Below are 23,724 nucleotides of genomic sequence, written 5' to 3'. Positions count from 1 at the left end.
TATCTATCTATCTATCTATCTATCTATCTATCTATCTATCTATCTATATCTATATGTAACTGGAGCAACCACAACAATATCTTTTAAAATTATTTACCAGAATATTTTGTGGTACAGGATTAAATATCATTAGTACTTAGGCATGATCATAGCCCTTTCTATTAGAAAAGCTTTTTATGGTCATTCATGATAAGGAGCTCAGTTATTTCTCCTGAACATCATGAATTATGTAAAAGTAATTCTATATGATTCTCAAACACTGACAACATACCCTCCTCTACCCTGCCTGCTCAGGGTTCCCAAGAAAGTGTTTCTCTTCTGTATATCACTTAGCTCATCCTTAGTGTTAAATGAATGTAAACTATTATTAGTAGTATTTAGAGGAAATGCTTTGGGGTATAAAGTAGATGATACCTTACTGCTCTTTTCAGTTTCCTGAAATAACATACCAATTCTGTGCTCATCAGCTACAAAATCATTATCCATCGCTAATGGACAGGATTTTCCCAGGGTTATTACTTCTAATATTATGGTGCTTTTGCTTTCTGAATCCTTTTAAAAACCTAATTCAAATAAGGTGATTCATGATGTGTCAAGAAGAAAGTGAATTATTCTACTATATTTTTAATATAATCTATATTTTATAGTTCCTAGAAATAAATCTTATTTACAGTTGATAAATCCTGTCTTTGCTCACATGTAAATATCCACAATGGTGGATTTTGGTGTAACAGAACAGCTTCTGTATTAAAGCCTTGTAAATTATGTAGAGGCTCATAGGAAAGTGACTGGCACAGATAAGAGATCTAATTTTGTTTAGAAATCTCCCCTCAGTAGGACAGAACACACTGATATGAAACAAATGTTTTGTTGACATTTGGTAGGGCAGAACTAGCTCAGAAATGAGCTCCCACACCCATATGTGACTGTCAATTCTATCCCAAAATGTTTGTTTGGCTTTTGGGTAGCGACCACTTCCAGCTAGTGAGTGACTTGGGTGTTTGTGAGTATAAAGCCACCAAAAAATGAGAAATCCATTGAATTGGTAAATAGGTTCCTTTAAAAAATATTTCCAGTGTCTCCAAAGTAAAAAATAATCACTTGATCACATTTTTTATTCTTTTGATTTACATCTTGTAATCTTGAACAAGTTGCTTCACCACCTAAGTCTCAGTTTCCTCATCTCTAAAATGAGGGAGTTGGATCATCTCTGAAGTTTCTTTCATCTTGAAAGTTAAGATCATTTAAGGATATATGTATATGTAATATAAGTGCACATATAATATGTACATATGTTCACGTATATATATATATATTTATTTGTATACGTCCATGAACATATGTATACTCATGAACATATATGTCCATGACCATATGTATACTCATGAACATATATTCAGGTTTAAGCTATTAAAGCTTAAAACTGTATTAAGATTTTGGGATTAACCTGTATGTGTCTATATATATATAGAAATACATGTATACATGCATATATGTACAAATATGTGTATATACACATATACATGTGAAAATGTGGTCAAATTCAGAAATACAGTAAAAAATAAGCATACAATTTGAGTATATCCAGGCAAAAGCTATGAAAATATACTATATTGATTTGCCTAGTCAGCTGTAGAAGTGCCCAACTATATTTGGGCAAATCTATAAAACATCTCTGAAACATGTTCAACATTTTTCCCTTTATCAGGGTCTGGGGATGGTTTAGGAGCTGCCTCATTCTAATGTTTACAAACGATTTCTTCCCAATGACAAATAGGAGGTAGATGAACTTATTGCCTATTCAACATTGAATAATGGAGTTGTCTATATGTAAAAAGGGCATGTTTCTTTGGAAGCTTCATCCTTCAATAGATATTATGGGGATTCTGTAGCAGCAGATTTCGTTGGAAATTAGATGGTTCTTTTGGTTTTATCTTTGTATCCCTGGCACCTAGTAGGTACTTAATAAGTGCTTATTGATTAATTCCAGTGCCAAGGAAATCCTACCCTCTAAGAGATGAACAGTAATTTGAACTCTTGAGATAAGACTAGAAACCTTTGGACTTGAGGGAAAATTTATTTTAGAGAGACTGTAACACTAGAAGCTTGAACTAACAATGGGCCAAATTTCATCTTTAACCCCAAGAGAATAGGATGGGATGAAGGTTTTCTTGTATTAATGGGAAGGTATAACTTGCTGGTACCCAAGTATGCTTGACCAATTGCCTCAGTTTCATACAGGGCTCTAGGAGATTCTACATCTTACATAGTAGGCCTGAAATAATCATTGCTAAGACTAGCCATCATAATGGTAGGCTATAATTGGAAATTTGATCAAGTAAACTCAAGGCCTTGAGATTATAGGGTTAATTCATATATTTCAAGAAAGGCATGTACTATATGCCCCATTTATGAGGAATAAGGCATTTCCCCTTTTATAAAATGTTATGGATTCCATCTCCTGATGAGAGAGGTATAGGGCATTGGGGTCTGCATAAAGGATGTAAATGGAGGCAACATGATAATGAAAAGAACAGATTTGAAATAGAAGACCCAAATCAAAGTCTCAGGTTTGCTACTTACTTGACGTGTAGCTTTGGGAAAATAATTTATCTGGTCTTCAGATGCTGCTTGTGTAAAACAGAAGCAATACCACTGTGAGATAAATATACCTTCACCATATTATCGTGAGAGCTAAATGAATGGTTTTCAGTTGTGTCTGACTCTTTGTGACCCCATTTGGGGTTTTCTTGGCAAGGATACTGGAGTGATTTGCTATGTTTTTCTCCAACTCATTTTATAGATGAGGGAGGTAAACAGGTTTTAGTGACTTGCCCAGGGTCACACAGCTAGTAAGTATCGAAGTTGGATTTGAGCTAATGAAGAGGAGTATTCCTAACTTTGAGCCCAGAGGTTTATCCACTGCACCACCTCACCGTCCAAAATAACATGTATATGAGTGCTTCATAAATGTTTAAAAATACTCTACAGTTTTAAGTGTAAGTGGCCATATCTCCCAGAAGTCTGCATTGAGTTCTACATTGTGGAGATGCTAGAAATCCTCATCACATTAGATGTTAGAAGCACTTAGCACATGATGTTTGGTGATGTTGCCACACTGTGGACCCTCACCCAGGCCTCTGGGGAATGTAGTTCCCAGAAAGAACATGGCCCTTTTACATAATACTATTAATATTAGTTATTGGCAACATTAGAAATAATATAAATAAAATACATGGATTAAAGTATTCCTAAGTGATCCATTATAATAATGGTAGTGGAAAGTAATATAGTTTTTTAAGGTTTGCAAAACACCCTATCTACAATACCTCATTTGATCCTTACAGGAGCCCAATGAAATAGGTGCTATTATTATAATCATTTTATAGATAAGAAAACTGGGGCTTATAGGTTAAATGACTTACTTAGTGCCACCCAGCTAGTACAGTAGTAAATGTCAGAGGCAGAATTTGAATTTAGGAGGTCATCAATCTATTTACTATGCTTCGTCACTTATGAGACGTAAGTGAAATCTTGTTGGTTGAAGTACAAAGTACTTCATATACCTTTTTCCTCAGAACTATTTTGGGTAGGTGGGGTACCATGTTTATGGCTAGGAAGGTGATTGGCCTATTATCTACTGTTCTGGATAGAGTGCACAGATCAGTCACAGAATCAGAGGATCCTAAATCTGAAGCTCAAAGGTATCTCAGATGCCGTCTTATTTTATAGACAAGGAAGCTGAAGCACCATGAGGTTAAGTTGCTTGGCCAAGGTCATGCAGATAGCAAGCATCAGAGGTGGGGATCTGAATCGCTGTCTGATGAAATACTATCATTACCTTCATTGTATATAGATGACTACTGAGGCATAGTAATGTAAAATGATTTGCTTAAATTCTTATACCACCCTATTGACAAACCCAGAATAAAATTGTTCTTTTTTTCCCCTAATATTTGAGTTTTGGTTCTCTATTATTAGATATATCAATATAATAAGTTAATTTGGTTAAAAAATTATTGAACCATTTGTTTTGTTTGGTTTAGACTTATCAAGTAATTCATTTAACTTGTTGCTTTTCAAATGGTTCTGTTGGTATTTTGTAGATATAATCCCAGTCTCCAACTCTGTCCACTAGATGCCTCCCATCCTTGGTTGTAGACCAGGAAACAACTCACTAAACATCCCAACTTAAAGGTGTCCATATATTACCGAGGGAGAGATATGGGCAGATTTTATAAACCTAATCATCTGTAATAACTTTGAATATTCTGGGACCATTCCCATGACTCTGTCACATGAACATGGGATTCTTCTTAATTCAGTGAACTTGCCCATTTGTAGAGGCAGCTTGGAAGAGTGGATGGAAAGCTGACTTTGGTGTCAAGAAAACATGGATACAAGTCCTGCTTTTGACATATACTGTGTGACCCCAGACAAATCATTTAACCTTTCAGTGCTCCAAAGCTCTTTTTAAGGCTACCAGTCGTAGAAGATGTACAGATTTGCATTGTTATAAGGATTTCCTTATCAGGAGTTCCTTCCATCAGTGAAATCCCAGGTACAGACCAAATGCCCGTTTGCAGCCCAAGCATAATCTTTGCTTCTTGTGACTTGCCTTTTCATTCATCGTCAATACTCATCTGGTTCTTACTGTGGACATCTTTGTATTGTTTTTCTTGTGTGTCTATATGTTCTGCTGTGTTCCTGTTTCTCAACCCCTCCCCTCAAGACTAGTATAGTAAGTGCCAAGTGTGTGATAAGTGCTCAAGAGATACCCTTCCAATTCATTATTTTCTAAATCATTCCGCCCCCGCGAGCCCATTTAATGCTTCAGCATTTGCTCTTGGAAGTAAAACTCCTTTACACTGTGTCCTCCGGTTTGTTATGAATATCAGTTATGGTTACCCAATACAACTATAGAATTGGGTCTCTTTACCTCACCATTGCCATCTTCTTATAGTTCTGATTTCTCTTCATAAAGATCTCTGTTTTTGCCACTAATAGATTTTAGATTGGAATATTCTGAAACCCTCATAAAGTCTCATTTTGGAATATGTTTGTGAATATGACTGGTTAGAGAGAAATAACAACTGAACTAAACTGCAGTTCTCATTTAGTGTTAGGTCTTAAAGTTTTTGAATAACATGCTCTTTTAAAGACTATAAATTTTAGGCCAGATATTGAGCACAAAAGCATAGTGTGGTTACCAGAGCTCTTGAGGTGTTAGTTGAATTTTTAATAAAAGGGAGAAAATGATTTGAATGGATAAGATTTGGGAGATATTCTAAGAGTGAGATCCAGAGAGGAAATAAGGAACAGAGGTGAGAGTAGCAGAAAACTACAAGCAGTTGAAGAAGAAACTTGATTGACTGAAGTAAATAAAACAGAGAAATACAAGTGACAAAACAGATGAGAAAAGCAGTTATGTTTTATGATGGTATGCTCTTGGTAATTTGCTGGTATCCATGTAGAAAGCCTTGAAATTTTCCATGAGAAGCTGTTCACTTCTCTGTCACTCTGTAATAATACATAGACAAGATCCTTTTCTCCATGTTTCTAAAAACCAATGGACTGAGAATAGTTGTTTTCAGAATCTGAATTATAGGTTGATGGGTCTATTCCCCCAAGTTTCTGTGATGGGAAATGCATCCATAACGATCTTAGGGGAAAGAGGAGCAAGAGAAATGCTACTGAGAGCAGGAGCCAACCAAATCTTGTTGTCCCCTTTGTTCCCTTTTCCTACATATTACTACATTCCACTCCTAGAACATTATTTCAGTTCTCATCCCTGAGTTACTTTTCTTTTTTAATTAAAAATGCGACTGAGAGCCCACCATAATTGCCTTGTACCACCTGCACCTATATAAGAACCTATCATTCTTGCTTAATTCTAGGGTCCTTTCTCTCACCAAAACCCTCATTGTCTATCTCCACCAGCCCTTCCTGTGCCCTCTCAAGGGGAGTCATCTTTGGAGGGCATCCATTCTTGTCTCAGATAAGACTGTTCAGGCAACACAGCTTTGAACTACCCTTCTTCTTCGGCTTTCAATAAAACAAATAAAACAAGTTTTATACATTTTTGAAAAAAAAAGTTCATTTGCAAACTTAAAAAAGGAGATTAAAAACTCCGTAAGGGCGAAGACTCTTGTTTATCTGGTTTAATATTTATAACTATGGTTACTTAAATATTAAATCAAAGTACATACAATTGCAAAATAGTAAATTGGAATTACAGATATGAAATAATCTGTAAAAAATTCAAAACCAGGGCAGAAAAAAAGGTATTCAGCATTTCAGAATCAAATTTGTCATGTATCTATCTATTATCTATTATCTATCTATCTATCTATCTATCTATCTATCTATCTATCTATCTATAGATATAGTACACACTGGGATTGGGTCATAGGATTCCAAACAGAAGAGAACTTGGAGATTGTCTACTATAATTCTCTTACTCTATGGATACTTGGAAAGAGAATAATTTGAATCTAAGCCTGTTAATTTTTATGAAAAAATTCTACTTACTGGTATATACCCCAAATTAAAAAACCATTGTGCTATACAAATTATATACAATTTTATTATTTGATCTTAGATAATACTGGGATATGATACATAGTACAAATCATGTGCAATGACTTACATTTCCCTTCTTCATTCCTGCACAGTACTTTTGTATCATCTGTGCTTTGTATGACTTCAAGAGATTCTCCAGGCTTCAACTGTAAATCTCTGGCTCCCCATTTTTTAGAACTTAAGGTAGGCACCACTTGAGTTGTATAGAGGACTCTAATTTCACCATCAAACTGAAAACAAAAGAGATATTATTTGTATTTTCCCTAAATGTGCTGTTAAAACAACAATTTTTGAACAATTTTACATGGAAATCCATGTTTATATTCAATTCAATTAAACAATTTAGCAAGCATTAATTAAGCATCTGTCATGTTCCAAGTTTTATACTGGGCACTGGAGCCACAGAGACAACAATGAAAAACAGTCCCTGCCTTCAAGAAGGTTACATTCTACTAGTAGATATGACATCTAAACAGATAAACACATTCAAAATATATTAACAAGGATAGACAAATTGGCACCTGAATGACAAATTAAATGAATAAGAAGATAATGAGTTTGGCTGGAGTGTAGAGTGTGTGAAGAAGAGTATCATGAAATAAGGCAAAATGTAGCCTAGTGACATCTGGCAAAAGGCTTTAAGTGCTAAATTGAGGAGTTTGTACTTTATCCTAGAAGGACTAGGGAACCATTGAAAATTCTTGAGCAATGAAGGGACATGGTCAGGAACATTATTTTGGTAACAGTGGAGAGGATGGATTGGAGAAGGGAAAGACTAGCAATATGAAATCAAGTTGGGAGGCCATTGCAATAGTCCAGGCAGCAATGATAAAGGCCTGAATTAAGGTGGAGCCTGTGTGAGTGGAGAGGAGATGGATGCAAAAGATGTTATGGAGGTAGAATCATCAAGACTTGGCAGCTCAACAACATATGCGATTGTATGTGTGAGGTAAGTGAAAATGAGAAGTTGAAAATAGCATCTAGGTTGTAAACCTGGGTGACTAAAAAATAAAGGGGCCTCTGGCCAATAACTAATAGGGAGATTAAGAGGTGAAATAAGTTCTGGGCAAAATATAATGAATTCTATTTTAGACATTTTGTGTTTGAGATGCCTATGAAAAATTCAGGTAGAACTATCCAGTACAGGTGATGTTGCACTAGAATTCAAGAGACAGAAGACTTCTGTGTGGGTGTCTCTGTGTGTATTATACACATATATGTTATATATTACATATATATCTATATAGAGATCATAATTGAAATAATAGGAGCTGATGAGAACATCATAATGATGATATTGAGAGAGCAGATGAAGAGTCCAGTATTGATGCTTGGGAATCTTCATGATAAGAGGGTGAGACATGGATGATGAGCCAGCAAAAGTGACTAAGAAGGAATAGCCATATAGATGAAGAATCAGGAGACATTAGAGTCATGATTTTTATTTGCATATAGAAAAACAATTCTATACATTATTGAATTGTAAAGAACAGTGTTATTAATATGTCCCATTTGTGGAAAAGGCAAATGAGAATCCAACCAGAAATTATTTTTGACTTTAAGAGTCCAAAATAGAGAATTTAACATCTTGATTCAATATTTTTGTTGTATGAAATGACTATTTGGCCCTGAATAATAATAAGATGAGAATAAGTGCACCAGTTTTTAATTTATTAAATGCTTTAAGGCAGTATAAAATTGTCTGCAATTAGCTAAATCACAAATTTGGGTAACAGATTATAAACTCCTTGTGGGCAGGGATTATCATCTATACCCCATTCCTATAAACACCACAGTATCTTGCCCACTTGAGATGTTTATCGAATGCTTGCTGAATTCAAAATGTTTTCTTTAAGCCCAAAGTGCTGACATTTAAATATTATCTTTTTAGTAAATAAGTGGATAGGATTGTTGACTGGAAAATAACACTGTGATCTTGAAGATTTTTTGAGGACTGCATTCTTAAAAAAGTGAATTTGGGTAATTACCATCCACAAAATGAACGAAAGACATACTATTTTTAGTTGGTATTGTGAGAAATTGGTAAATTCATTGGTATTCTGAAATAGGCACCAATTTTTATTGACCTTTTGAAATTCTGATCAGATTTAATTGACTTACTTTGAATTTTTTCTTGAATTCCTTTTCTTCTTTTTCTTGCTTTTTCAGCTTCTTTGGGTCTTCTGATTTGCTTTTGCCAAAGTTCACTCCTAGGCTATAACACCAGAACATTGACAGAATAGTAACTCTTTCCATCAAAGCTTGAAATGACTCTCATAAACCAAATATGGACAACAGAAAGACATTATCAGCAATAGCACTAGTTTTAAATTTTACTTTATCCATTTTCTTGAGGAATCAAGTGTATTTAGTGTAACCAATTATACCACAGGAGGGATTGCTGAAGAAAACATAGAATTATTGAATGTTATAACTCAAAGGGACTTTAGGCATCATTTAGTTCAAACTCACTCATTTTAGACATGAGACAATTATGCAATAAAAATTAAATGATTTGCTTAAGCTCATGAAGAAGTTTTAACTAAATTCTCTTCTCCTTGCCAAGTAAACAGCTTTTTGTCATTTTAATTATATATGTATATGTATGTGTGTATATATGTACACACACTATTGTCTAGATTCTACTTTCTTCATATTGACCTAAAAAAAAAAGGAGTGATGGGTAGCCTAAATCTATGATAAAGAAGGTAGACTTTTAATGAAGAAAAAGAATGCCTACACAGCTATTGGAACTGGCTAAGATTTATTCTTTTTTCTAATTGTCCTACATGCTTTCCTTTTCTTTTTGCCACATGCCTTTTCTGTGTTTGTATCTAACTTTTTTTTTTTGGTGGAAGAATTGTCAACAGTGTTTTGATAAGGTAATGGATTTTTTGAGAAGTGACCACACTCAGGGTGAGAGGCATGGCACTCACCAGGGAATATCTTTTATATACTCTACTTTAACTATGCTGAAGTAGTCAAAAGGCAAAGAGATGAATGTAGGGCTAAATATGGAGGCTGAAGAAGAAATCTGAATTTCTGCAAGCCCTCTTATTATCAAGTTCCTTATGAACAACTAAATATGAATTTATTAAGTGCATAGCATCTAGTTTCTCTTTACTTGTATAATAACAAATTCTCATTAAAAGTGATTTAGTTCAAATATTCCTGATGCTTCACTCTGAACCTTGCCATGTTCTGAAAGGAGGGTCAGTGAACTCTGTTCTTCCAGTTCTATTCGTTAGTGTCTTTTGCCTGCCTTATTTAGAAGCCAATGGAAACTGTTGCTCAAATTAGCTCTGTGGATGTATTTGAAAGAAATCTGAATTTTTTTTTAAGTGACTTGTCCAGGGTCACACAGCTAGTAAGTGTTAAGTGTCTGAAGCCAGATTTGAGCTCAGGTCCTTCTGACTCCAAGGCCGGAGCTCTATCCACTGCATCACCTAGCTGCCACTTGAATTTTTTTTTAAATGTGAGATAATGCTAGAAAAGATCAAGAGTTTTGTGCTTCCATATCTGATGTATCCATAATCTTTCCACAAGTACTGATTGCATCCCATCCATCTCTTGTCATTTTACGTGATTTTTATCCATATTCTTCTAAAAATCCCCAGTATGTGGAGAACTTCCCATGTCTCTTTGAATATTATGTAGGTACCAGTGTGACATATAGGCAGTTTATCTGTTGTTACCCTTTCCTCTGATTATATGAACATGGTCTAGTGTAGGTTCCCCACCCCTGGTCTATACTGCCTTTGGAATCAGGGAACCTCAATTCAAATATCACCTATGATGTTTGCTATCTGAGGCAAGTCAGGCTCCCTGAGCCTCAACTTCCTTATATGTAAAACAAAGGGGTTAGATTCAGCCTCTGAGGTTCTTTCTAGGTCTATGAACAGTTAACTTCATTTTCTAATCAAGATGTCATTAAAGATTTTTATAAATTCAGAAAGTAGGTAATGCTTAAGATAGGAAGATAGGATATTTCCGATAAGGTTTAAAAAACTGGAATCTGGTTATTTGGCCTGGAAAAACAAAGTCCAGAGGTTTTTGTAGGGCTATTATAGAGAAGATAACTTCTTTGTACCGCAGTGTCCTCATCTGTAAAATAAGAAGGTTAGAGAAGATGTTCTCTGAGGTCCCGTAGAGCTACAGAGCTAGGATCCTATGATCACATGCAGTGGTGACCAATTGTTTCTTATTAAGGTTATAGGACATACTATGAGGTAAGAGGCCAAAGAAGTGTCAGTAGAAACTGAATTAGAAATAAAGGCAGATTTCACTATGGTGAGGGTTATTTTAAAATTTCAAATTATTATTTTATTTTTGTTTTCAACATTCATTTAAGAATTTTTTTATTTTGGTGGAAAGCGTTATTAAACACTGGACCAGGTACTAGTGGAGGTTATGGAAACTCTTTCTAATTATAGACTTAAAAAATATTCTCTAAGAGATATTTATCTTTAGGGGATGGCTTACATGAACTTTATCTGTGCGTTGAGTGGCTGAACATTTTTTCCCTTTGGATTCTGATCCTGTCAGATTTTCTATCTCATTTGCCATGAGCCACATAGCAGTGTTCATAAAACCCCAAAGAAAAAATTTGTAGTTATTTTTTTTTGAACAGCTCACAGAATCAAGTTGGCCATATTCTGTTTGTATTTTTTCCTTCAACAGATACTTTAAATATTCTTATTTCTAGTATAAATCCTTCACTATTCACTTTCTTTAAGAGAGCAAAGACTTTTCTGTTTCAAGGGAATTGGCTGCTTGGCAATAAAGCTAAATCTTTTCTATTTTATAATTACAACATGAGAGGCACAGATGGTGCCATGGACAGAGAGCTGGCCTTGGAGTCAGCAAGACCTTGGTCTAAGTTCTGCTCCTGACATATACTGGCTTTGTAAGCCTACACAATTCACTTAACCTCTCAGTGCACCCAGATAACTATCCAAGACTATCAATTGCTGGGCAGCTGCTTTTCTGTGTTGGCAGAAGAGGTTTCCATATTGGGAGATCCCTGTACTGATGACCTCACAGGTCTAGACAAAAAAACAAAATCATATCATAAACCATTTTTCATATATTTGAAGCATGTAACTTAAAATGTAATAATTCTTGATGAGTTGGAGACCTTTGACATTCATTGGTTAAAGTGATCCTGGTTATATCAGTGACAGGCAATGAAAGTTTGGAGGAGTGGACATTCCTCTACATTTTTTGTCCTAGCACTGAAAAATCAGATCTGTGGATCAAGAACTACAGCAAAGCCTACTGAGATGATGTCTGTTCTTGGAGGCTTACAGGTATCCTTGGCTTTTGAAGTCTCTCACACGTGCCACAAAGTTCACTTGCATCTGAAAGACTTTCAATTACTCTTAAGTCACTCTAAGGTGAGATATTTACAGGGGTACACTAGAGACAGCTCACTCACACAGGTTTGAGAGCTAATGGTTAAATTTTCAGTGTGACCATTTGCATCTAGAAAGTAAGCAAACAATACAAATCAGGGCTTGATTTATTGTTTTACTGGTTATCTAAACTTAAGAAAGCGATGGAGAAAATGTTCATAAAAGTGTTAAAACCATGATGCATACATTTTTTTTTTCCTCTCCGAAGACTCGATTATTAAACGTTTAGCAGCACACAGCCAAGTATTTGTTTCTGACTTGACTGAATATTAGTCATTTATATAACTCCCACCTGTTTGCTTGAAAAAAAAAATAGAAGCACAAAGAATGGGGATCAAAGCCATAGGAGAATTTTTAATGTGAGAAACAAAAAACATTTTCCATTTGTAATTAGATGGTACCACACCTTCAGGTCTTAATTCCCCAATTAATCTCTTTTGGAACTTGAGTTGGCCAGGACTGAATAGCAGCAGTTAAAACAAAACAAAACAAAACTTGGCCTAGAGTTAAGCTTCCATCTTCTCTGCAGCTGAATAATTCTTGGCAAAAGGGTGGGAATGTCATAAAGAATTTTCAGGGTCAGCATGGAATCTTGAAAATATTTCATGTACAAACAGAATAGATTATATTTTTCTGACTGAATGCTACAATGCTGGCTCAATTTCTCCAATGCTGAATTCATTTCTATGCAATAAATGGACACTGTATTACAACGGGCTTTACCTACATATGTTATATAGAGCTGCATAAAGTGGTGAATAAATTAGAGTATCTGATTTCACTTCCATTGGAAATCTTACTCCAATAGCTATTGCTGTTTTTCTTGGATTCCAGCCTAAAATTTTCCTCATTAATTTCCTACTCTTACAAGAATGATTTTATAGCAACAAACACTTAACTTTTTTTTTTTTGGTGAATAATAGACATGACTGACTAAGAGATGATTGGGGGCCCCATTGCTTTAACAGAGAGAGAGAGAGAGAGAGAGAGAGAGAGAGAGAGAGAGAGAGAGAAGAGAAGAGAAGAATCTGTTTGTGGAGTATGGTGGGAGCTTAAACAGGCTGACCGAGTGCTGAGTTTAAAGTTACAGAGTGGATTAGAAAGTGGAACAAAATGAAAGTGAGAGACATAGGTGGATAGGACACATCAGGCCCTGCAAATGTAATGATAGGTAGGTTGGATTAAGGCAGGGGGACAGACAAGACTATCCGGGAGCTGAGGAGATAAATGGCAGGGTGGGCAGAGGCAGTAGAACAAGATGGAAGTCAAGGGGAGAATCTAGCAAGGGCAGGAACACAGTAAGTAAAATAGGGAATAAGAACACAGCTGATACAGTTAGGTAAAAGGAATAAATCTACTCTCTGTGGTGTCCTCTATTTGTATGGGGTGTCCCAAAAGTGTCAGTGCAGTTGAAAGCTTGAATAGCTTTGGATTAATTTCTATACAATAAATGAATAATCTAGTACAATGGGCCTCTTCTACATATGTTATCTAGAGCTGCATAAAGTAGTGAAATTAGAATATGATTTCACTTCCATTGGAAATCTTACTTCAATAACTATTGCTATTTTCTTGAAAATTTTCTTAGATTCTAGCCTGTTTTTTCCCTTACTAATTTAATTAAGCAAGCTTTAATAGCCTAAAACCACACTAAGACTTCAGGCATACCCTGTTTTTGTTTTTTTTTTTTTTTGAATTCCATAGGCAATAGAATTGGGAACAGGTTTCTCTTACCTGACATCTACTGGTGGAGCAGGGAAGTCAGATGCATCCACATCATCATAGACTTCATCTCCTACATCTAACAAAACACAAAGTAGAGGAGAAATGGAGCAGAAAAAAGATTAGTTTTGATTTTGAAATAGGGATTTGATGCTCAATTAGTACCATTTTGGAAGAAATGGAACAGAAGGCAAGCTGTGAAATTTTTCTCATGTTGGTTCTGGTCTTTGCAATTAATTGTAGCAAAAAAAAAAAATCAGCATATGGGTTGCTGTTGTTCAGTCATGTCCAACTTTTCATGACCCCATTTGGGATTTTCTTGGCAAAGATGCTGTAGTACTTTGCCATTTCCTTCCCCAGCTCATTTTACAGATTAGGAAACTGAGACAAACAGAGTTAAGTGACTTGGCCAGGATGAGACAACTAGTAAGTGTCAGAGGCCAGATTTGAACTCACAAAAATGAGTTTTCCTGATTCCAAGTCCAGTCCTCTATCCACTGTACCCCCAGCAGCCCATTTTTTTCTCTTCAGGTTTGAGGATACCCGTATGCTGAATTTTTTAAAATACAATTAACCACAAAGACCATCTATGAAGATAAGTAGAGATTGTCATCTATGCCCACAAAATCATAGATCCTTGAATTATTTTTTCCTTAGTGTTTTCAAAGCCCAGCCCAGGTGCCACCTCCCGCAGGAGTGGCACCTTCTGTAAGAGGCCTTTCCTAACTTTCCCACTCCTTGGAGTAGTTAGTGCTGTCTCCTCTTTGAAATCATTTTTTATCATTTTGCATATGCTTTGTATTTCATTTTCTGTATATGTTTTGCATTCCCATGAGAATGTATGCACCTTCAATTAACACCTAGAACTGTTTCTTTTTTTCCCTCTCTTGGTTATCACTATGCCTTGTATAAAGGGAACTTAATACATATTTGTTGAGTAATCCTTAGTGTACGGAAGGCTGAAAAATATTTCAAGTAATGATGTACCTAACCACCTCCACTATGTTCCCTATATTTTTGGTCTTTTTGTTTTTGGACATATTTTTACCTAGTCATCAGAGCAGTTATATTTGATATCTATAGCTTAATTCAGTCAGTGGTTTCTGGGTTGCTAAGGCTTTTGAGCAAGCATCTCTGAAAATTATTGATTCAATTACAATGATCAGTTCACTGCCTTGTTCTTATAAGTTTGATTTTAGATTATTATGTGAGGAAAATAAATGCCATACTATTTTGTATTTGGTCTGATTTTTTAAACAATGAACCTTTTTTGTAATCAGACTCTAGAAGTCCTTGCATAATTGAATGTGACTGTGTTTCTTAGAGAAACTGGTTTTTAATCGCAAGGGATTCTGCCTAGGTGAGGAAAAAACAAGAATGCTATAAGTTATGCTAATTCTCTCCCATCTTTGCATTCCCTCTTCACCTGCTCCCTGGGCTAGTCCCAAGAATCCCCTTTGCCTTTCCTCTCCTCTACCTCCCTGGAGCTGCTAGGGTATTATAGGGTTTGGATGAAATGGGTATCAACAACTCTATGCCTTCCCACGAGATGGAGGACCCTCATGCCTTATCATCTGCCCTGTCCCTATGTCCTGAAGTCTTGGCACTGACCTCCTGGTAGAACCCAAGGTCCCCTAGGCCTTTTCATCCTCCTCCTCACTGAGCTTCAGGACTTCTAAGCCTCCCCATCTGTTCCGCAGCTGGAATTTCTTTTATATATTATCTCTTTCAATTAGGGTGCGAGCTCCTTAAAAGTTGAGACTGTCTAGCTTCTCCTATTTTTATTCCCAGTACTCAGCAAAGTCCTGGGCATATAATAAGTCCTTAAAAATGCTTTTTCATTCATTCATTCATTCATTCATTCATTCATTCATTCATTCATTCATTTATCCATCCATGCATCCATTCATTTATTCACTTAAAGTAGTACTTTTTACAACACATACATGAGCACAGATCAAAGATAATAGTTTTAGAACTGGGAAGTATCTTTGAGATTTATCTAGTCCAACTGACTTAATTAACTGATACAGAAACTGACCCAGGGAGGATAAAGAGCACTTGGCTTAAAGGTCAAACAGTTTATCCTGGCAGAGCCAGGATTGGGACCCAAGTTTACTCCTCTCAGTTCAGAGCTGTCCCTACTACCTCATGGAACAAGAAACGAGATAAATAATACAACATCTCTGCTTACCCAATCCAAGCTGCTTTGGGGGAGGAGGGAAACTGGAAAAAAAATAAAAGTAGTTACATTCATATTACTATGTGAATTCAAATATTTTCTTATTATTTAGAGTAGACATGAATAAGTGATAGCCAGGAGGCTTTCAGTAGTTAATTAAGTGATTGATTGCCATTCCCCTCTCATCTTCCATTTCCCCAATGACACTGAGCCTTTACCATGAAACTTGGGTTTTATTTGGAAGCTTGCATTGAACCAAGACAAATAAGGCAACATCAAGGTCATGTTTAGATGACTGACCAAATCAGTTGAGTAAAAATAAATAAATCTGGTTCACAGAACCAGAAGGCAAAGTCATATGGCATGACTGAAGGAAGTAGTGCTCCCAGGTTGTCACTAAACCACTTAGCCACATGAATGGCTACAGCAAATTGAGTTGACTAAATCTTTTGGTCCAGTTCCAATTTGACCACCATCCTATAACTCTGGTTCAAGATTGCTTGGAACTATAAAAAACAGAATTTCAAATTAACAGAAATAATACAAGTATTTCTTACTACATGTATTTTAACTCTTTGGCACAATACAGGAAAAACGGTGACCAAGAGGGGAATGTCCATTTTACCCAGTGTGAGATCATGAATTTAAAAGTGATATGAAATCAGTATAAAGTGGTTAAATGATAGAGTAATACCTCTTGCAACGTGGTTTATTCTTAAGTGGTGTTGTACAGAGATGATTTCTTTTCATTTCTTTCTAGAAATTTTAAGTGTTCTGTTTATCAAAGTGATGAACTATTGTTTCTGATAGAAATTTCATAAACAATTTCCTGGTTACATGTAATGAATTTCCTTGAAAGATTGACTAGGTTTTTGAAGCATATATGGTAAATCCATTTGAAACCTCTGAAGTAAAGGTTTTCCTTACAAGGGAACACTATTTATCATCTTTAAATTCAGATGGAAGGCTTTTCCACTCATATTTTTAAGGGAAATGGGGAAAAAAACCCATCTCTTTGTTTTTTTATTAGGATAAAGCTTTATAGCTTTTATCAAAAGTAGAGCACTGAAGAAATAGATAATTTAAAGAGTAATGAAAACTGAAGTTCTAAGTGTCTTTAAATGTGATATTCTTTATTTTGGCATGCGGTTCACTGCTTAGTAGTCAATAAAAATGTTCTGGATTGAATTATTTATTTCATATATAACTAGCAAGTTAATGTCTGAAAGAGAACATGTTCTCTTCTGCTCAATCTAAAAGCAATCAGTTCATTACTTAAATAATGAAATATGCCCTTATGATGTTGTGCCTTAACTGTGCACACGATGTAAAATTGAGCTGTTTTAATGTATACTCTTAGTGTGTGTTGGGAAAGCAAAATATATTTTGTAAAAATTACAGTCCCTTAGTTGAGTGAACTTATGAATGAAAGAAAAAAATAAGAATACTGTGATGATTAATTACAGAGAGCATGTTAACAAACTGGTTTATCAAAAACAATTTGCTTATGTGGTTACTTGGTTATGAAAATATTAGTAGTCATTGGATTAATATTAGTGTCATTATTGTGCATGGCACATGGTTGGCTGACTCTTACGCTATGTCTTCATTACTGTCTGACTCAGTGTCTTTAGATTTCTTTCGTATACTTTTCTTTTTGTCATCTTTTCCCTTTAACATCTTCAAAATCCCCCAGGTCCACGAATTACTCTTCTCTTCGCCCTGTAGCGTGGAGCTTTGGAGCATGCATGCACTGATCAGAATGCAATCATTGAACTGTAAAGATGTTTGAGTTGACATTCAGATGCCTTCATCATTCACACTTTATTGATTATGGGTCAAAATTCAGACAGCAAACAATCCAAACAAAAAATATTTTTGGACTTATATGATATTTCCTTTGATTATAAACATTCTAAAAGCCTTAGGCAGGGTAAAATTTCCTTCAGACATTCATGTGACTCATGTACTCCTTAATAGAACCAATGTTTAGAATCACGGCACTTTGAGAAGGAACGGACCTTAGTAATGGTTTAGTCTAACTCTCTCATTTTACAGATGGAGAAACTGTCTTTAACAGAAGTGAAATGACTTGACCAAGAACATAACAAGTGGTAAGTAGCAGACCCAGGATTCAAAATAGGATCTTCAGACTCTGAATGCAAAGCTTTTTCCATTTTGTCATATTAGCTTGGGGACTAAAGAAAATAATAAAAAGAGGGACGTATATACTTTTAGAATAGCATTGTTTTTGGTGCATGGAAGTAGAGAATTAAAATCAGCCAATATTGTATCAACTCAAAATATGCACCTGCTTTTATTGTAATTTTGGGATTAGTTGAAAAAAATCCTAATTTAGGGCTTAATTATATCCAAACCAAAAAACTATAGATACCACAGTACCTTTATAAAAGAAAAAAAAAGGAAAAAAAAGAAAAGAGACCTTCAAGGTCCTCTTAAGAGGTGAGCCCTCAAAAATTTTTTTTTTGATGAATTTTGCTTGAGAGTTGCTCCCAGCTGTTTTGTCCATCCTGCCTATTCATTGAGTTTTCTTCTGATTTTCAAAATATGAAGTCAGGTCAAGTTTTAAATATCTACTTAGTGATTTGCTGTATCATGTAAAGTCAATAGTTCATAGGTAATAGTTTACTTTACCTCCCTGGACCTCAGTTTCCTTAAATGTAAAACAAGGAGAATGGAATGGATGATTTCTAAGGCTCTTTCTAACTATAAATATTTGACTTCTTAATTTAAATAATTTAAAAAGAGGATTAAAACCCAGGAAGTGTTAATGATTATATGTTATCTACATCACAAACACTATAAAGTTATTTAACTTAGTTGTGCTACATTCTTCCCATTTTACAATGATCTTTATAATACTATTCGGACTTTAGATGGTTCATGAAAAATTATGAATTAGTGATTAAGTTCTTTGGAAAAAAATGACTACCCTCCATTTATCAAGTCTCTGATGTGTCTAACTCAGCTGTTTCCTATCTCTAAAACTGAATTCCCTCACCCCCTCCCCTTGGACTCCATCCTCAATGAAACTCTGGCTGCTGAAATCTTGCTCTTCAAGACCCAGCTCTTTAAATCCTTCTTTGATCCAAACATCATTTCCTCCCCACAGGTAAAAGTGATCTTATAGAGTTATGAAGTTCATGGATCTAGATAGAGCTGGGAGTCACCTCAGAAGCCATCAAGTTCAACTTCCTCATTTTTACAGATGAGGAAATTGAAGCATAGGGAAATGAAATTACTTATCCAAGGTCACACAAGTGTAAGCCCCAGAAACAAGATTTGAATCCAGGTTCTTTAAATCCAGAACCAGTGCTCTTTCCAGTGTACCACACTTTCTTCCTCAAATTCTTCATAGTAGTTTGTCTTATATCATAGGGATATAAGTTATTTGTACAGTGAGGACCTTAAGAACATGGTCTTCCATGTTCTTTAGGAGTCAATAGTTCTCAAAGTGTGGCCCAAAGACTTCCTGGGTGTCCCTGAGTCCTTTTCAGGGTCTCAAGATAAAAAAAATTTTGATAATAATACTAAGATATTTTAATTTCTAATACAGTAAATATTGATATTTGTTCAGTCATTTTTCAGTCATGTCTGACTTTTCATGACCCTATTTGGGGTTTCCTTGGTAGAGATACTAGAGTGATTTGCCATTTCCTTCTCCAGCTAATTTTACAGATGAGGAAACTGAGGCAAATGGGGTTAAGTGACTTGCTCAGGATCACACAGCTAGTAAGTCTCCAAGGCCAGATTGAACTCAGGAAGATGAGCATTCCTGACTCCAGGCCCAGTGCTCTATCCACTGCATCACTTAGCTGCCCTATTGATAGATATAACTCACATAAACAAAAGCTCTTTGGAAGAGGTCATCAATAATTTTTGGGAGTGTAAGACAGTCCTGAGACCAAAAAGTTTGAGAATTACTTTTTAGATTGTAATTACCTTTGTATTTCCAGTTGACTAGGTTTACTTTTGCACACATTAGGTGCAAAATAAATTGTCACTGAATTAAATGCTTGTAATAATACTTATTGCTTTCCTTTATCTCTCCTCTCTTTCACTTCTTCTGTGTTCTTTCTGAAGTCCCCCAAATAGAAAATACAATTCTAGTTGAAGTCTAGTATAATTATAGTATCTGATTTACTCCTACTGATGAGTGTAAAAATGTCAGTTCTATTCAGTTAATATATTTGAATAATTGTTCCTTCATCATAAATGTCTACTCTTTTGTCTCTTTCATATTAATGAAATAGCAAGAATAATTATTTTTTAAAATATTACAATTTTCAGTGAGAAAGACTAATGACAAATCTTATGCTCTTACCCATTATCTTCTTCTTCTTCAACACCATCATAAATTTCATCATCCTGAGTTGGAAACATTCCTTGATTTTAATGGTAGAAAAAAAAGCTCTTGTTAATTTAAAAAAAATCATTTATATTAAGAGTCAGACTGGTAGAGCTGATAAGGCTAGTCTCAAACCAAATAAGACCTAGTTCAAGTTCTGTTTCTGATATGTTCTGTGTGTCTGCTCAAACCATTTAACCTCTCAGTGTTCTAGGAAACTCTCTGGGACTCTAAGTAGAAGAGAAAATACCAACCTGCATTGGTGGAGGGATTGCCTCACTTGGGAGCTTCCTATGCCAATGAAATCACAGGTTGGGACCCTGTCCTCATATTAAAACTTTGACCAAAGCTTTGATAAGAAATAAACTTTAACTGTATACAATGTTTACATCTGTCTTAAATATTCATATATTTTACCATTTCATATTGCTTTTAACTCTCAAATAGGGAATACAGGTAAATTTAACTATAACAACTAGTTTGGAAGTAATATTAGTTCATATTTACATAGCACTTTACATGTATCATATCAATGTAGTTTTACAATAGCCTTGTAAGGTAGATAATATATGTATTATTATCCTCATTTTTCTGTTGAGAAAACAGACTCTGAGAAATTAAGTGATTTGTGGAAAATCCCAGATCTGGGAACTGAATACTAATAGTTTCTTTAAGTACAGGTGGTATACTACAAAAGAAATGATCAATAAAAATATTCATCTTACCTCCACTTCCACTTTGACTATGACTGAAAAAAAAATAGAGAATCTGAGTTAGTTGGTGAAATTGTTAGCTTCCAGTTAAAAGGATATAAAGCAATCTCATGAAAAGAGAGGTGGAAACATCACTTAGAGCTTTGGAAGGCATATTCTAGATGAATGGAAGCCAGAGTGTTGCTCTCATACCAAACAGGGAGAAATCAATCATTCTTCCTCACATTGGTAAATCAATAGCTATGAAGCAAATAAAATATGAACCCCAATAGGTTTTGCCTTTGCCAACAGGTGGTATTCAATGCAATAGTATTCCATTTGCTTCTGGGATTCATAGGTTGTTCAGGTAGGGCTAGCATCTCTGGTTTGAGGGTTTGTTGAGCCCTTTTCAGGGCTGCTTATCTATCTTTGCTGTCCGACTGATTCACACAACTCTCACTTGTGGCTCCAAGAAGCTGTAGTATGCTACAGCTGCTACAGCGGATACACTTCAGGGCACTGTCTTAGCAAATGGGCCAAACTTTCCCTGGCAGAATGGGCAGATGAGAACAATTTGTTCCAAAGGCTTTGAAGGCGACTGAAGCAGGCGCCGTGGAGCACTTAGAGCTTTGTCAGGCATCGAAGATGCCAAAGTCATTCCCTGCACCCCCAGCCATTGCCAGTTGTCTTGACTTTTGTCTTGCTACTGGACTTTGATGACTCAGGAAGAAAGCATGAGGCTGATGATGTTGTGCAACTCTGCATCATTTAAATCCAATTCACACACAAGTCAAAATATCACCTGTGATTTCATTGGTCCCCTTCAAAAACGAAGGACAAAGAACAACAATTCCATTGCTTCTAATTTTATCAGGCAATTTTTTTAGTGTAGCTTGCCCTAGCAACAAAGCATTTAAAAATACCGTGAAGGCATTATTTTTCCTAGAAGTCATATGTAATTTCAATCCTTAAATTCAAAATTGAATTTTCTGCTTAACATGTCCTTAACATTAACAATAAAAGTTAATATTTTAAGAGAGTCAAGAGCAGGAGCTAAATTGAGAATCAGGGCAAATCAGCCTAATTTAATGCATTCAGCTAAGATGTTCTTAGAACAGACTGCCTCTATTTAAATGTTTTCCCAAGAGTTCATATAAAACTAGTGGTAGAGAGGAGCCTAGAAGATAAAACTAACAATTTTGATTTCATAAAATTGAAAAGTTTTTGCACAAACAAAATTAATGGAGTAAAATTAATAGTTAACTGGGGAAAAATCTTTGCAGCATTTTTTTCTGATAAAGTTCTCATTTCCAAGATGTGCACATTTATATTTATAAGAACAAGAGCCATTTCTCAGTTAATAAATGGTGCAGTTTTCAGAGGAAGAAATCCAACTTATATACAGATATATATATAAAAATGCACCAAATCACTAATAACTAGAGAAATGTAAATTAAAACAACTATGAGCTTCTACCTCATAACCATAAAATTGGGGAAAAAATGAAAATGACAGTTGTTGGAGGGGCTTTGAGAAAATAGGCATACTAATATTATCATGGAGCTGGGAATTGCTGTGGCCATTTTGGAAAGCATTTATAACTATACTTCATAAGTCACTAAACTGTGCATACCCTTTGACTCAGTGATATCACTAGGCCTATATTCTAAAGAAATAAAAAAAAAGGTTTTATATGTATAAAAAATTTATAGCAGCTTTTCTTATCATGTCAATAAATTCAAAACCAAGGGGGTGTGGGTGCCCATCAATTAGGGAATGGCTAAACAAGTCATGGTATATGAATATAATGGAGAATCATTATGCTGTAATAAATTACAAAAGAGATGAGAAAAGAACAGTCAGAAGTAGGAAGACATATCAACTGATGCAGAGTAAATTGAACAGAACCTGGAGAACAGTTTTTATAGTAAAAAAACATTATAAAGAAAAACAACTTGAAAGACTTAAGTAACGAATTAGCCAATTATGAGCCCAGGTGATGAAATGTACTGCTTATCTCTGGACAGGGAGGCGATGAACTCAAGGTATAGAATGGGGCATATTTTTGAACATGGCCAATGTGGGAGTTCTTTTGCTTGACTTGGCATATTTGATACAAAGATTTTGTTTTTCTTTCTTTCAGTGAGAGATGGTTGGGGAGGGGGTGAGGGAGAGAGGAGGGAGACTTAGCAGCAAAGTTACCAAAGGGGAAAAAAGTAAGAAAAGAGTAACACTAAAGCATTTCTTAAAGGTATAAAAGAAGACAGAAGTAAGGTCAGTGAGAAACAAATAGGATAGTTTGGAAAATAATGTTTGTTGTATATATAACCTTTCCTTGTGATCTACAGCCACCCCAAAATCCACTAGAAATAGAAGTTTTGGAGCAAGAAAGTCTGGGCGGGCTATGCACGAAGGCTTCTAGAGAGTTTGTGTTTCTGTTCACGAGTTCTGTTCTGTTCTTGGAGAGAGAGACGAGGGAAGGGGGGGAAGCGGGGTAAGAGTGTCAGACATATGTCCTTCTTCTTGGGAACATGTGGAGAGATGCTGGTACCCAGGCTTACTGTATTCTAGATCTTCCACTCAGAGAGACTGAGATGACTGATAGCTATCTGAATGACTGATGCTTGTGAGAAGGGAGGGGTGAGGACCATGAGGTGCTTTGGCAAATTAAGCACCGTTTCCTGGCCTTGAAGTCAACCTTCGTGCTTCCTGTTATCTTTCTTTCTTTCTTTCTTTCTTTCTTTCTTTCTTTCTTTCTTTCT

At 35.5% G+C, this 23,724-nt stretch overlaps 1 protein-coding gene across 3 annotated transcripts in view; it reads right to left on the bottom strand.

Annotated features, from left to right (window-relative positions):
* Positions 1–23,724, bottom strand: part of FYB1 (FYN binding protein 1) — a 190,667-nt gene that overhangs the window by 11,550 nt on the left and 155,393 nt on the right. For 2 of the 3 annotated variants that reach the window (XM_027863391.1, XM_027863390.1), the window contains exons 10-16: positions 20,995–21,017; positions 20,246–20,306; positions 17,498–17,635; positions 15,913–15,944; positions 13,731–13,797; positions 8,704–8,797; positions 6,650–6,812 (exon numbers count right to left, since the gene is read on the bottom strand). In XM_027863391.1, the coding sequence (XP_027719192.1) occupies positions 6,650–6,812; positions 8,704–8,797; positions 13,731–13,797; positions 15,913–15,944; positions 17,498–17,635; positions 20,246–20,306; positions 20,995–21,017 (578 nt within the window). The remainder of the gene's footprint in view (positions 1–6,649; positions 6,813–8,703; positions 8,798–13,730; positions 13,798–15,912; positions 15,945–17,497; positions 17,636–20,245; positions 20,307–20,994; positions 21,018–23,724) is intronic. The other variant, XM_027863392.1, reaches the window with a different exon arrangement.

This window comes from Vombatus ursinus, unplaced genomic scaffold (genome assembly GCF_900497805.2).
Source record: "Vombatus ursinus unplaced genomic scaffold, bare-nosed wombat genome assembly UNPS02014772.1, whole genome shotgun sequence".
Lineage (NCBI taxonomy): Eukaryota > Metazoa > Chordata > Mammalia > Diprotodontia > Vombatidae > Vombatus > Vombatus ursinus.
This window is presented reverse-complemented; position numbering and strand designations above follow the sequence as displayed.